Source organism: Mus caroli, chromosome 12 (genome assembly GCF_900094665.2).
Source record: "Mus caroli chromosome 12, CAROLI_EIJ_v1.1, whole genome shotgun sequence".
NCBI lineage: Eukaryota > Metazoa > Chordata > Mammalia > Rodentia > Muridae > Mus > Mus caroli.
In genome coordinates, this window is record NC_034581.1 from 67,397,646 (window position 1) to 67,411,800 (window position 14,155).

The 14,155-nt window shown below is 39.8% G+C and overlaps 1 protein-coding gene across 1 annotated transcript in view; it reads left to right on the forward strand.

Moving 5' to 3' along the window:
* Ppm1a (protein phosphatase, Mg2+/Mn2+ dependent 1A) overlaps positions 1 to 10,674 on the forward strand; it is a 39,448-nt gene extending 28,774 nt beyond the window's left edge. Inside the window, exons 3-6 of the mRNA XM_029484392.1 lie at positions 4 to 40; positions 3,973 to 4,081; positions 5,554 to 5,611; positions 6,464 to 10,674. Of these exons, the coding sequence (XP_029340252.1) occupies positions 4 to 40; positions 3,973 to 4,081; positions 5,554 to 5,611; positions 6,464 to 6,493 (234 nt within the window). The 3' untranslated portion in view covers positions 6,494 to 10,674. The remainder of the gene's footprint in view (positions 1 to 3; positions 41 to 3,972; positions 4,082 to 5,553; positions 5,612 to 6,463) is intronic.
* The last annotated feature ends 3,481 nt before the right edge of the window (positions 10,675 to 14,155 follow it).

The following is a 14,155-nucleotide window of genomic DNA, read 5'->3' on the forward strand; positions in this document are numbered from 1 at the left end:
GAGGCGGAGCTGGACAAGTACCTGGAGAGCAGAGTAGAAGGTGGATCATTAACAAAAATAAATAAGTAGCTTTATTTCAAAACAAAACCTTCCACACAAAGTCTAACCTTTTAGAAAGGTTTCAGTCCATTACATGCCTTTAGCATGTAGTCTAGTGTGTAAAAGTGGAAAGGACATTCTGTAGTAACCATTTGTTTAGCTGTGTTCCCTGGGCCCTGTGCACTATGGTTAGGAAACTTCCAAGTGACTGAAGCATGGCTCTAAGATTCTTGCTGAATGGCATGTGTAATTTCATGCCAGGCAAGCCTGAGTGTCCTCTCCTGAAAAGATGTACTGCAAGTCTCTGGAATATTTTTAATTACCTGTGTTTGGTTGGTTGGATTTTGGGTGGTTTTGTTTTGTTGGTTTTGGTTTTGAGAACTTGAAGGTCAAATGTTTAGTAACAACTGTCAGATCCCACAGCTTTGAAACTTTGCTTTCAGCTGGTTCACGGCTTTACTCCTAAGCCATGAGCAGTTTGAGCTTACAACACAGACCTGGCAGGAATTCTCAGATGAGTCAGGAAAGTAGCCTGCAACCCCAGGAGTGTGAATCTGATCACTGAAGATCACTTTAGATTAGAACAAATGGAAAGTTTTTGAACCTCAAAAAAAAAAAAAAAAAAAAAAAGCAATGCTTTTAAGTATTTGGAGAAATTAATCTTTTGTTGGTGGCGCTTGGTTACTTGGCTGTGGAACTTGGGACCAAATCTAAGGGTTTTGCACAGAAGGGAAGTATTTTCCTCTGTGGCACACCTCGGCCCTTACATGATCTTTGATAAAGCTGTTCACCAAGTAGAAGTATAATCATTGTTTCCCTAGACACTAGGCTCAGTGTGGACATATACAATGCATATGGATCATGTAGGCCCTATAACCAGAAACACTTCCATGTAAAAAGTGCGCTTGATTCTTCTGATACCATAATTGGCATGCAAGCTTCAACCTGCCATGTCCTTGCATCTCATTGTGTCTTCATTATTAAAATTAGTGTGCATCTTAATTTTATTTTCTCCATTTCAGTTGCTTGATTTCTTTTTTTTTTGTAATTTGCCTATTAGCATCATGTTTGGTTTTGGTTGTCAGTGTTTCTAGAGACCAGAGATGGTCTTGTTCTTCCTACCCCCTCCCTCCTTGTATGGTAATGTCTGTGTTTGTACTGTTTAGTATTTCATTCATTGAGTGTACTAGTCAATGCATTTTTCCTCACTATTTTAAGGTTCTTGTAACTTTTTATATCTTACGTAATTTCAATATGTCATTTGTAGATAAAACAGTAAAGTTAAAAATACTTAGAATGTTACAGGGTGAGTGGTCTAAATTGCTGATCGGTAGAAAAATATGCAGCCAAAAAATATGTATAGGGTTAAGTTCNTATTGATGTCTTGGCACTTTAACCTGGGCATATGTTTTATTGGTATAAAGAAATAATAAATACCTTAGTATTTTTACTATGAAGTGATATCCAGTTTTTGGAATGAATTGCTATTTTTCTCTTTAAGCGTGCTTTATTTTAAAGTAAGTTTTTGGTGGAATTATCAAACATTCACTACATACATATAACTTTGTAAGTTTTATATTTCATACTATCAAGTGAGAGTTGCCATCTGGGCAGAGTTTACATTAATAGTCAATATTTTTGCTATATTCAAGTGTTTTAACATGNAGTTGGAGTAATATGTCATAAATTAAGATGCAACTAGAGAGAAAATGATGTCCNTTAAAGCTGCTGCTATTTAAAGGCATAGAATGTGACTTTGCACTGTAAATGATGTATGTCTTAAATGAAGATACACAGCTTCTAAAGCAGGCACCAAATACCTTTTTAAATACATGCCTTGACTAAGTTGTTGTGGCCCTACTAAGCCTCGATTTGCTGTCCACCTTTTTGGCCTGTGTGTCTCCACCATTGGGAAGGATAATGCTTCCCTTCTCCTGCTGTGTCCGCCTTTACTGAAGGGGGTGGTTGTAAAGATCCTTCCCTTGCAAGAGCAGAGTGCTGCTGTGCTGTGGCCCTTGGGCAGTTTAAGATCATACTCACCTGTGTGACCGTCCCGCCACTGCTACTGACCTGGCTCCCTGAAAAGTTGCTAATGTGAGTGAGGGAGCACTTTATTAGGGAAGGTGGGGAGGAGCAGATTATGTTTGTGTCTGTGTTCATTGAAACAAAAGAGAATTCGTGACATACATACTCTTTATGAAAGTACCAAGTCTTTTACAGTCTGTTAAATCGTATAGTCCAAGAGCAATTAAAAGAATTTCCTTCTCATTCAATATTTTCTAGAAGCCAAAGGAAGAGGGATAGTGTAATTGTTCAGTTAAATGATTGTCCCACGTCAAATAAGAGATTTCAATTGTTTCTAAAGCTTTTATTATTCATAAAATATTTCTCCTGTATTCTTCACAATTAAAATATCCTAACATTTTCGTGAAGATGTAAGCTACATCAGATACAGTGGGGTTTTTATTTAGGACTGAAACNATCATTGGTTAAATTTATCATCAGTGTTCATTTCTCTTGTATCTAGAGCTCTAATCAAATGATNGTATTGGCTTAGTAGACACTGTGTTGTGTGTTACAGTGTTAGATTGTGAACTTGTGTAGCTTAGGTAAGCATCAAACCCCTTTATTTTTGTATAGTAGATTTTCAGCACTAGAACCATGTAGAAAATCAATATGCCAAAATGTTAAAGATTACACAATAAAGGAACTTGGCAAACCAAATCTGAGATCCTTGCTTTTTGTTCAGATTTAAGACTGCTTTGTTTTGTTTTGTTTTGTTTTATGGAAAAGAAGGCATACAATAATTTAATACATGGTAAAATCTGGCTTTTACATTAGACAGACAATTTTGAACCATTTGAAGAGATCTCATGGTAGCGATGTCTGTCTACTTGTGCTTCAATTGTGGAGTAATTGGAGGCATGGTCAGGATGAAAAGTTTTTATGTGCATTGTTAATTTCAAAGGTGCTTACACTTGGAGAACTAAAATGATAATTTCTTGCCTGGGTGGCAAAGAAAATTTCTTAATGTAAATATTGAGAAACAAAAAAGTTGCAAATGCCTTTAGCTGAAATTTGCACTGAAAATAAACATGCTGAGTTTGCAATGATGCCCTGTACTTAGCTTAGAGGTGGGCTGAGGCTCTTTGTTTACAACTTGGGATGTTCTGTGATAAGAATAACACTGCATCTGTAGTGCATACCTAGTGACTGGATGCTTTGAAACTAATTTTAAATGCATCTGTACAGCTTTATTTTTGTCATGAAATTTAGACCTTTTTCATTTAAAGCCTTGCTTAAATAACAAGGGAAGGGAATGGTGTTTGTGTCTCTGTATCATTTAAAGATACATTAGAGGAAAATGGGTCTGCGGAGGGATGCTCAGGGATAAAATTTGCATGCTATTTAAGTCATGTTGCAACTATAAAGATATAGGTTAAAATAATAGGGACAAATGTGTAAATTGCTCTGTACTTAAAGAGATTTTTAAGTCAAGATTTGTTAAGTCTTGAGTTTATTTATTTATTTTTATATGTGCAATGTATTATATTGGGTAAAGTACAGAAAACTTGCATCCAGTGTAAGGCCAGGAGTTGGTCTCCTCAGCAGTGCCTGGTCAGCATCTTGGAAAAGGGAGTCCTCATTTGTGCACACAAGTCCTTGATTTTGTAACAGAACAAGTCAATAACTAAAGAGTACCTTTCTCTTTTCACATTTTTGTCCTATTTTATTAAATATTTTGTCTTTTTCTGCATCTTTTGTTCTTTAATTTTTGAGGATCAGTGATTAATTTTATCCTAGTTCAGAAAAAATCTCAAGCAGGTGTAGTCAAAGTAAATAATGTCTGTGTTAACCTAAGATACTTTAGTTTCAGTGTTTTAAAAATTGAGTTTTGATAACACTTACAAAAAAAGTACTTCTGATTCCCAGAAATCATAAAGAAGCAGGTGGAAGGCGTCCCTGACTTAGTCCACGTGATGCGCACGTTAGCCAGTGAGAACATCCCCAGCCTCCCACCAGGGGGTGAATTGGCAAGCAAGTGAGTATGTTGTGCATGCCCTTGGCTGTTGTGTATAGATAACTGCGTCTGCTCCACTGTTAGGAACTAGGCTTGTTTGGGATCAGTACTTGAATTTCAGTCACTGTTAGTGACTGTTTTGAGAGCATCCTTAGTGGAAGCTTGGGGAACAAAAAATAACTGAGATAATATTGTGAAAGAATATTTTAAATGAAATTATATGACACTACAAAGGCGTAATTGGGTATAGTAACAGCAGTGGTAAGATTTCCTTTAAAGGTTATAACACTTTAAAGATTGTCTTCAATCTGGGCAATGTTTTCTACATGTCCTTATTTTCCAGTATTTTATTGTTGACTAGTGGATACTGTTAGAAAGGGTAGACAACTTCCCTTCCTATTGCTTCATACTAACTTGAGGTAGCTATTATATTAAGTGTATATATCTGAAGTTAACAATATACATTGTGGAATTTAAGGTTTTTTGTTTTAGTGCTTGGCACAAAGGGATACTGTGATCATTTCTTTATGTTTCTGTAGTCTGCACATTCAGCTTTTCTGATCATTTCACCAGGGATTGGAAAGCCTCCTATTCAAACTTGTACTTTTTGAAAACTTTCATTCGATGACCATCTCCAATTATGAGTGTGGATTATTTTATTATAGCATGTTCAAGTTGCTTCTGCTCTGAAAGTCCGGTCTTACCTTTAACCAGTGTGTCTGAAGACTGGGATTGGTGTTGCGCACTTGTAGCTCAAATTGAAGCAGGGACACAGAGACTTTTTAGTGTGTGCGCATGTGCATGTGTTTGAGGACATGGACTCAGAGGCCAGAGGTTACGTGAGGTAGACAACCTCTTCCTCTGCTGTTCTACTTATATTTGACATTGGGACTCTCACTGACCCCAGAACTCAGTAGGGGCCAGGGTTCTCCTCGCCTCTGCCTCCACTAGTGCTAAAGTTACAAACACAGGCCATCGTGTGGATGCTGGCCGGTGCAGGCCTGCTCTTGTGAGATACACTTTTCTTTCTTTTTCTTTTTCTCCCCCCCTCCACCCCACCCCACCCCACCCCCCATGCCTCATTGTGTAAAGGCACCTAAACCAAGCCTAATGGCCTGCCTTTTCCCCCTGGAATCCATATCGTAAAAATCGAGGAATTCCTGCAAGCTGTCCTGACCTCCCATTCCCATGTGCACACAGTAAGTAAATGAGTGTTAGAGAAAGACCAGCTGGTGGTTTGTTAAAATAAGTATTTGTATGTTAAGCTGCTTTCTGCTCTAGTGTTCTCTAGAGCAGTTGGGAAGGAACATTTATTCTACTTTAGAGTAAAGGTGCCTCTGCACTAGGACACAGGTGTCTTAGACAGGCTTGGTGTTGTCAGCAGAGGCTAAACTAAATGCTCAAAGTGCAAGATTGTTTTTTGGAGTTCTAATGAGCACCAAGCTAGGGGTTACTTTCTGAAGGATTGACTTTGTGTGTTTTTTAACATTTAGGCGGAATGTAATTGAAGCCGTTTACAATAGACTGAACCCTTACAAAAATGACGACACTGTGAGTAGCGTTCTCGGCCGCCCTGCTTTTCTCTCCCTTTGCTCAGTGCGCACACCCTTCCCTGTGAATGCTGTGAACTCTGCTTGCTCCAGTCTTTGCATATAGCAGAGTCCCAGTGGCTGGGGATATTAGCATGGTGAGTGGCACCTCTCAAGCCAAAAAAGAAAATCTCTATCATCGATCAACCCCAGAAGACCCACCTTCACCATTCTTATTTAAGTTAGGAATCTCTTCACTCAGAATCTTGGATTATTCTGAGCTTTATGCGGAGTAGCAGTGGAATTGTGAGTGTTCATCTCCATGAAGTGTTTTTATGCTTACAAAGATCTTTGCCACAGGTCCTGAGGCAGAGCCCTCTCTGAAGTGCTACAGAAGCCCCTGCCAATAAGTCTTAGCACGGCAGAGTGTTGTAGTCTCTTAGCTGTTAACTTGGAGTCACTGAGAGCAGCTCTCACACATTTCTGCAGCGTTGCAAAGCTCACTGACGCCGTTTTCCTCCCACAATGCAATAAATTTAATGAAAAAATGAACTTTTAAAATAACATAGGTGACACTTTATAGTAATTCTCTTGGTTTAATGATATATTTATCTACCCTTAGTGTTTTTCTAAATCAAAGGGTTTATTTGTTTGCTTATGGAAAATGTTGGTGGGTGGGGCCAGGCCAAAACAAGTTTTAATTTTTTTAGTCAAACAGATTAAATATTACTATTTCATATATGTACAAACGTAAACTTTAAAGCCAAGTAAGTTCTGGAGCTGAGTGTTATAGAGCTTGTCTTTCTGAAGTGTACATTTTAGCATCTGGAAGATTTCCTGTAATGCCTTGTTTTGTTTGTTTCCCTATGTGAAGGATTCTGCATCAACCGATGATATGTGGTAAAGCTGCTCACCCAGCCGTGGACTCACCTTCGCCTGCAAAGGGGAAGCCAGCTCATCCTTGCCGAGCCTTTACCATCCATCATCGACTTCACAGGAGGGTCTGACATGGGTGAGGACTGCGGCCTCAGCGACGGAACAGCTAGCCCAGAATGGATTTTCTTTTTTTATTGTAAATTTGAGACTTATGTAAGCGTGATTTCAAACCGTAATTCATGTTGTAAATCAGACTCCAGCAATTTTTGTTGTATGATTTTGGTTTTTGTAAAGTGTAATTGTCCTTGTACAAAGTGCTCATATTTAATTATGAACTGCTTTAAAATCACTATCAGTGAATGATAACGGAAATTTGGCTTGTGTGACACAACAGACATAGTCATGCTGTGTGTGGACTCGGTTGGGATAGGGAAAGCGGCAGCCACATAGCCGCATGCTCACGTGCACGTGACTAGGAAGAATTCCAAAAGCTCACACAGCTGTCACCCAGGCTCATGGAAACTCTCTGTTCTGGCGAGGACTGGCTCACTGATACAGCCACCCCGCTCACCTCTCTAGGATGTCCTCTCCTCGTAGCCAAGAGTATTGCAGCTGATCCTGTATATTCATGAGAGTATCTATCAATTTTGGGCTAACATGCCTTGATTCTCTTGCACCTCTTTATGAGTTCTTACATTTAATTACTAATTGGTAAGCAGTAGCTTCCTACACAGTAGGAGACTGCCACATTTTTTTCCTATCATGACTGGCTGGGCCTGCTGCTGTTCCTAGTAAGATATTCCGAATTCCATTTTATCAATAAAGCTTGGTTTAACAAACAAGACATGTAATCATGTATGCGTGATTCCTCGGTCACCCCGGCTTTCAGACCCCACTCGGGGAGAGAAAGATGTCATGTTTCCTTAAACTGGATGATGGTGTTAGCATCCAGGTGCAGGTGGATCGGAAGATTGACGTCTGCCGTCTCCTAATCTGTTTTAATTGTGTTTCTTCCAGGCTGCTTACTTCTCATTAAGATGTGTGTCAGCTTGAATTTACTGTTAATTAAAGTAATTGTCAAAGTTTGACAACCCTAACACTATGATAGATGTGTGTGTGTTGAATGTGTGTTTGCCTGTAACTTTTAATTGACCCACGTCTTTAGAATCTAAGAGGTTAAGATACATTTGTGATTTGAAATAAAGCATGTTGATAATATTTAGCTGTTGGCCTTTAAAAATACATTTCACAGCTTAAGGAATTGTAGATATAAAACCTGATTTAATTTAGGCTTAACGCCCTCTGACTAAGCATGTGTTCCCGTCTGTCACATTATAGAGACTACCACTGTTCTGTACCTTCCGTGTCTCCGTCCCCTTAGGTGGTGTGCTGTATTATCACCATGTGATCGATCCCAATAGGAAACGATCAAAGTACATCAAATACAAAGTCACAACTTTATGTGTAAAAGTTAGCATAAGACATTTTGTTCTATTTGTTTCTTTTCCCCAAAACTTGGAAATAAACATGTTTATAATATACAGCCTTAAAGACAGTGTAAAGTTGAGGACGTATAGGAAAACACTGAAGTGTCGCAGACTCCAGTAGCTACAGTACCAGCTGGCTCCTCAGTATCCCTCTTACTTGTGAGGTGAATAAATGTAACTTAATTGTATTTAATTGATACACTAGTCCAGCATGAATGAAGAAAATCTGAAGTACTCTTTATATTTGGAAATTCATAGCAGCCAGAATACAGAACCAATCCCAAACTTACAATAAATGCTTGATGTCTAAACCTGTGGTAGAGTTGGGAGTATGGTAATATTCTAAGCTGTGGCTTTGCAGAGCCGTAAACGTGCGTTGTATAAAAGCCTGTGCTTCTGGTACAGACTGGCTGCTTGGCTGACAGCCAAAGCTGAGATCCTAACAGGCCTTCATTCTACTGGGAAACCTTCAGTTTTTGAGATTGAAGCTTTCATGATGAAAGCTGTATATCACACTATAGCAGCTTGGTTAGAGCCTTGATATCAGATAGTCAACAACAGCAAAAAGGAAGTTAGAATATTCCTCTGGTGTCATTGACACCAAAGATTGGAGTAAGGACCATGTGCCCTGATGTGACTAGATCTTTCCACGGGAGTTGGCACCATACAGTTTGCATCATAGAACTACAGGAAGGAGGTGCGCATCATAAAAGCAGGTATGCTGGAGAGATGCCATCCTCTTTCCTAATAATTATCATCTCAGGACACACATGCCTCAAATATTTTGGAAGTGTGGCTTTGTTTGGGGTTTCGCTTTTTTTTTTTTTGGAGGGAAAAAGACGTTCTCGTGTGGTCAGGTGACATTCAGAGTGTGCTTTAATGTCAGTGAGAAATTCAGCTCTGCATAGCAGGCTTTTGCTAACTTACCTCTTGAAAGTTTTGTGTCTCTTACCGTTTGAAGCAGTAGTAAAAATAATCTGGGCAGAGGCAGGTGGATCTGTTGAGTTGGATGCCAGCCAGGGCCCCAGAGATCCTGTCTCATCTCATCTTCACTTCAGAGCACTTCTCAGACATCATTAGTTACTGTGCATTCACTTGACCCTAGGCAGTTATGTGCCTGTCCCTGCTGAACTTCTTAGGCCATGTAGTAGTAGGAGCTGAGGTGGGGCAGCCAGGTGTGGGGGCTGTGCCTGTGGTCCTAGCACCTGAGAGGCTGAAGCAGGAGGATCATGGGTTTAAGAATAAACTGGGCCACAAAGTGACACCCTGTTTGGAAGGAATTTTTTTTTTTTAAAGAAATTGACAATGAGTTATGTTGATACAAATTGTTTGAATTAGCAGTGCTACTTAAAATGACGATAAGCTTGAGCAGGTAAACCAGCCAAGCTCAGCTTTCCACAATGTAAAGTGTTCCCAAAACACTGTTCTAGGTTAAGCGCCACCCCTGCCCTCCCTGCCCCCACCCACACCCCCCCGGACTATAAAGAGAGAATGTCGGTCCTTGTTCTCAGGGAGTCCACCTTTGAGCAGAATTTAGAATCTACTGTATTATAAGTGGAGCATTCGTATAAATGAAGAAAACTATGGTGCCCACCTCCACCTCGCCCAGCACTTTCTTCAGCGAAGTAGGTCACCACCCAGAAGACTTAGTTGGTATTCTCTTTATTTCGCAGAATTATTTAGTTGCTTCTCCCCAAAAGTTGAATACCATTCAATAGAAAATCACACCCAGCAGAAGAATAAAGTGGACTGCTGAGGTCTCTTAGTGTCTATTCAGAGGACTCAGTTATCTGTAATAAATGACTCTTCCAACAGCAGCAAGTCACAAGTAATGGATGTCCTAGGTTCCTTGGCATCCAGGAGGGACCTAGCGCAGGGCCTCCTGTAGGTTCGCCTTACTTGGGTGGTCTTCACAGCACAGCATCAGTGTTCATAGGAAACCATCGACTCTTCAGTGTGCTAGTATTTACAGTGGGCCATGCTGCCCTCCTTTCTGAACAAATTACTGGAGAATTTAACAAGTAGATTCCAAAGATGCTCATGTTTTGCTTTAACTTTTAATTTCAGACCTCTAGTTCAGATTTTACTGATTTTACAATATAGAATTTGGTATTTGAAGAGTTGTAAATATTTTAGCATATACATGTTTCTCATGGAGATTTTTCTTTGGAGGGACCTTCAAGGATATTATATATTCTCACTGATATATTCTAATAATGAAATGACCATTTTACATTTACTAGTCTTCTAACTAGTTTTAGGCATTTGAACGTCTTTAATTTTAGAAGCCTGGTTTTTACATTATATCCTACAATAATGTGCTGTGTGTTTTGGTTTGCAGTTCTTTTAAATTATATAGTATTTCAGAATACCCTTAAAATATTTAAGAACCTGTTTTCTAAATGTATAATACTTTATTGTTGTGTTGGTCAGTTGCTCAGCTAAATGGTATTATTAGAATGCTCTGCAGTCGATGAACATTGGCTCTGCCATATTGTCAAATGAGCATCTTCCATTTAGGGTCAATTCCACACGTCTCCTCCCTTTTCTTGTCTCTCTATTCTGTTACTGACTTCTGCTTTCTTCCTATCCAGTTAACCAGCAGGGTGGAGTATCAGAAAAACTCAGATTTTCGGTACCGCACAGCAGACTTTTGCTAACTTACCATTAAAAAATCTTATGTCCCTTAACAGGTGACTGTAAAAAAAAAAAAAAAAAAAAAGAAAAAGAAAAGAAAAAAAATACAATAAGCTGGGCATTGGTGGTGAACACTTTTAAACCTAGCACTTGGGAGGCAGAAGCAATCTGATCTCTGAGCTCAAGGGCAGCCAGGGCAACAGAAAAATCCTGTCTCAATATCCCACACCCACCAAAAGAGAAAAACTCAGATAGTATTCAAATTACATTTGCTTTTATGAGATGAGGAGATGGTAGTTTAAGTTGGAATAATAAATGACCATTTTCCTTATCCTTCATAAAATATATTACCCTAACCTCCACTTCCTCTTCTCTCTTGGTGCCCCTTACTTCTTAAATAGAGAGAGCCCAATTTCATTCTGCTGAACAAGAAAGGCCATGTATTAACTCATCGAGACCAAGCCATACTATGTCACATTGAGCTTAAAGCAAGAAAACTTGGGATTTGGAGTAAGGGGGACGGCAAAGACCACTGTTGGCTTTTAAATCTGTAGAATGGTCTTTTTGAACCTGGCTGTCCGAGCATCGCAGGAGTCAATCGGAGACATCTCTGGTTTGTTTTCTACGTTGGCGATAGTCAACACAGGACTGAGAAGCAAATTCAGGCTTGTTTGCCATTTGCCGCTTCCTTGGTCCAAGCCCAGTTTCCACTGGCAGCTTTCTCATTAAACTGAATGTTTAGGAAGATTGTTCATTTTATATAGTCCTGACGGATGAAAGACTCAGTAATGTCGGTGTCTGTGTGGTCCTAGTTGTATACAAGATCGTGTGGCTGTAAAGCAAAGTTGGATCTTGATTTTATACTTCAAATAGCACAGCTCTTGAGGGGCTGTTTAAACTTGCGGGGTTCACACCTTTGAGATGTGAATTTGAGGGACTGCACATAGGAAAATGCATACGGATGTATAAAACTCACCAAGAATGTCTTTCTGGCCTGCTCAAGACCCTCTGTTACAATGTAGGGCTACACAGACAAAACTTCCTTCTCCAACAAAGCTCCAGATATTCCAAGAGCATTAAAAATCTATCAGAAGGAATTGTTTGTTTCACTTTGGAAACAGTAGGGAGGCAGGTGGGCACCTGGCTTGAATCTGGTATTAAAGTTGGTTTGGTTTGTTTTTTTCTGAGGTCCTGGGTTGTGAATACCTGTTTGTAAAGGCGGGGAAGCTAGTATCAGAGGTTGACAACAACAGAGAGTGAGATAGAAATGAGCTGTTTGTGGAGTGCTGCTGATCCGCTGTAGTGTCTGTACAGTGTATTATACATTAGCTGTCAGGGCTCACTCAGGTTCTAAGACTCCTTAACTACTAACTTAATTTCAGATAGTTTAAAACAAGGTGTTGCCTATCAGTGTAGAAGATTAACTATTGCTACAGAAGTTTCCATAATTCCATTGAAAACTAGTTGTTAAATTTGTTGCCAAAATTTCATGCTAGGTTCTGGCTTGATTTATGTTTGTGGGAGTAAAAACAGAATTCATTGTTTTACCTGGCCAGCCCATCGCTAACTCCATAGCACATGCACAGGAAGATACCGTGGCGCACCAATGCTCAGCTGTGATCAGTTCACTTCATTTCTAAGTGTTTTGAGTGGGGAGCAATGTACATGTTGAAAGCATGTTGCATTAGGTATAAATTCAGTTTTTTAAACTCTTACCAATGTCAGAACTGCAGAAATATTTTTCTTAAACCTAATATGTAACAGAGTCCTACACTCTGCAGTTTATGTGACCCGCAGTTTTAAAGCAATTCCACAAATGTATATTTTGTATTATGTACTGTTTCCTGGTCCAAAGAACATCTGTGAACTCGGTTCTAATTTTAAGGATGTACTTTTTGTTTTCCAGTTCTTTGAAAAATTGCAATTCAGCCTGTGAATGGTTACAGATTGTATGTGAGATGAAAAGTCGAGCTCTCTGGTTTGCAAAATCGGTGCCATGAAATAAAGCAGGCAAGTGCATCATGTGTGTGCTTATGATTGTCTGACTCTGCGAGGAGCGTGCTTGCTGTACTGGGGAGTCTTAGAACTCTGGGGATTAGTTATTGAGTAATCTTAAGGGAATTTTCCCCTAGTAGAACTCGGTAAATTGGCTGATGAGATAAATCAAGTCATAATTTGAACTAGAATTGTTTCTAATTTTAGGGAGGTAATTGGTAGCCACAAAGTGTGGGTTAATAGTTATTTTTATGAAAAGACTCCATAAATACAGAAACCAGTAGTTACTCTTCTTGGGCAAGAAGAATGGTAACTGAGAATTGGAACTGGTCTGAGGAAGGACTGTCAGCCAATAGTACCCTGGATAGGGGTGTGTGGAGGGGTGTTTGTGTGTGTGTGCCCGGTTGGATGTTGTGGTGAATGTGGTGTGTGTGTGTGTGTGTGTGTGTGTGTGTGTGTGTGTGTGTGGGNGGGNGGNGTGNGGNGTGTGTGTGTGTGTGGGGGGGGGGGGGGAGAGAAGGATTCTGAAGGGAGGTGCTTGCATGGTTCTCCTGACAATTGGCCATAGCTGATCTATCATTCTGTCATGTGTTTACCCATGTCTCAAAATGACCTACAGATTTTCAAGTCTGGTCTTCACTTGCTACAAGTAGAGATTTGAAAACTGGTCAGATGATTAAATGGAAACTCTGTCAGCTCCCAGTTGCTTTTCCTCAATGCTCACCATAAAAAAGTCTAGTATTACAAAATACTGAGTTCTATTGCTCAGTAGCTCAGACAGAGCTTGCTGTCAAATGTGCTGCATTACAGAACATGAGGTTTGTCACAACCCACCATGTGGCCAGATATAAGATTTTGCTTTGCTGGTTCCCTGGAATCAGCATGAGATTCATGTGTGTTTCTGTTCTAAGGTTCATGGTAATAGTTGTGGTGTTGCCTATATGCAATAGTTATGCCCAGAGTGCCGTGGTTGTAGTTTTTAGGCACAGGCTTGAATCTTCCAGACCAAAGCACTCCATCCACAGTTATCCCTGCAGTCACATACAAAGTATCTTTCAGAAGTTCGTTTCCACCAGGATTTCCAATATTTGACCATTATTGATCTACAGTGATCATTTTAAAGTCTTCAATTTGATACCCTTTGAAATCGTTTTAAAACGACCAGAGTATCAGTAGTTGGTATTTCTCCATACATATCCATATACAGGTACATATATTTGCAAGGATGGCGTTCATAATAGGCTAAGTTTACATGGTGTGGTAGTATCCAGTCAACATAAACTGCTTAGCTGTCGATCTGTGAGGAGATTTTTTTTCAACAGTGTTGATGGAAAGGAGATGGTGCCATGCTGAAATGGTCAGAGCAGTGCTCTACATGGACAGTAAACTGAAAATAGGAAGATATTTTGGGATCAGATCACTCCTGAGGTAAAGGCACTATGCAAGCCTGGGTTCAATCCTGGGGACCTATAGGAAGAGAGCTGACACCAGGGTTGTCCTCTGACCTCCACACACCTTGCAACATGTGCAGCCCTTAACACCCATCATGCACAGAAACAAAGTAGGAACTT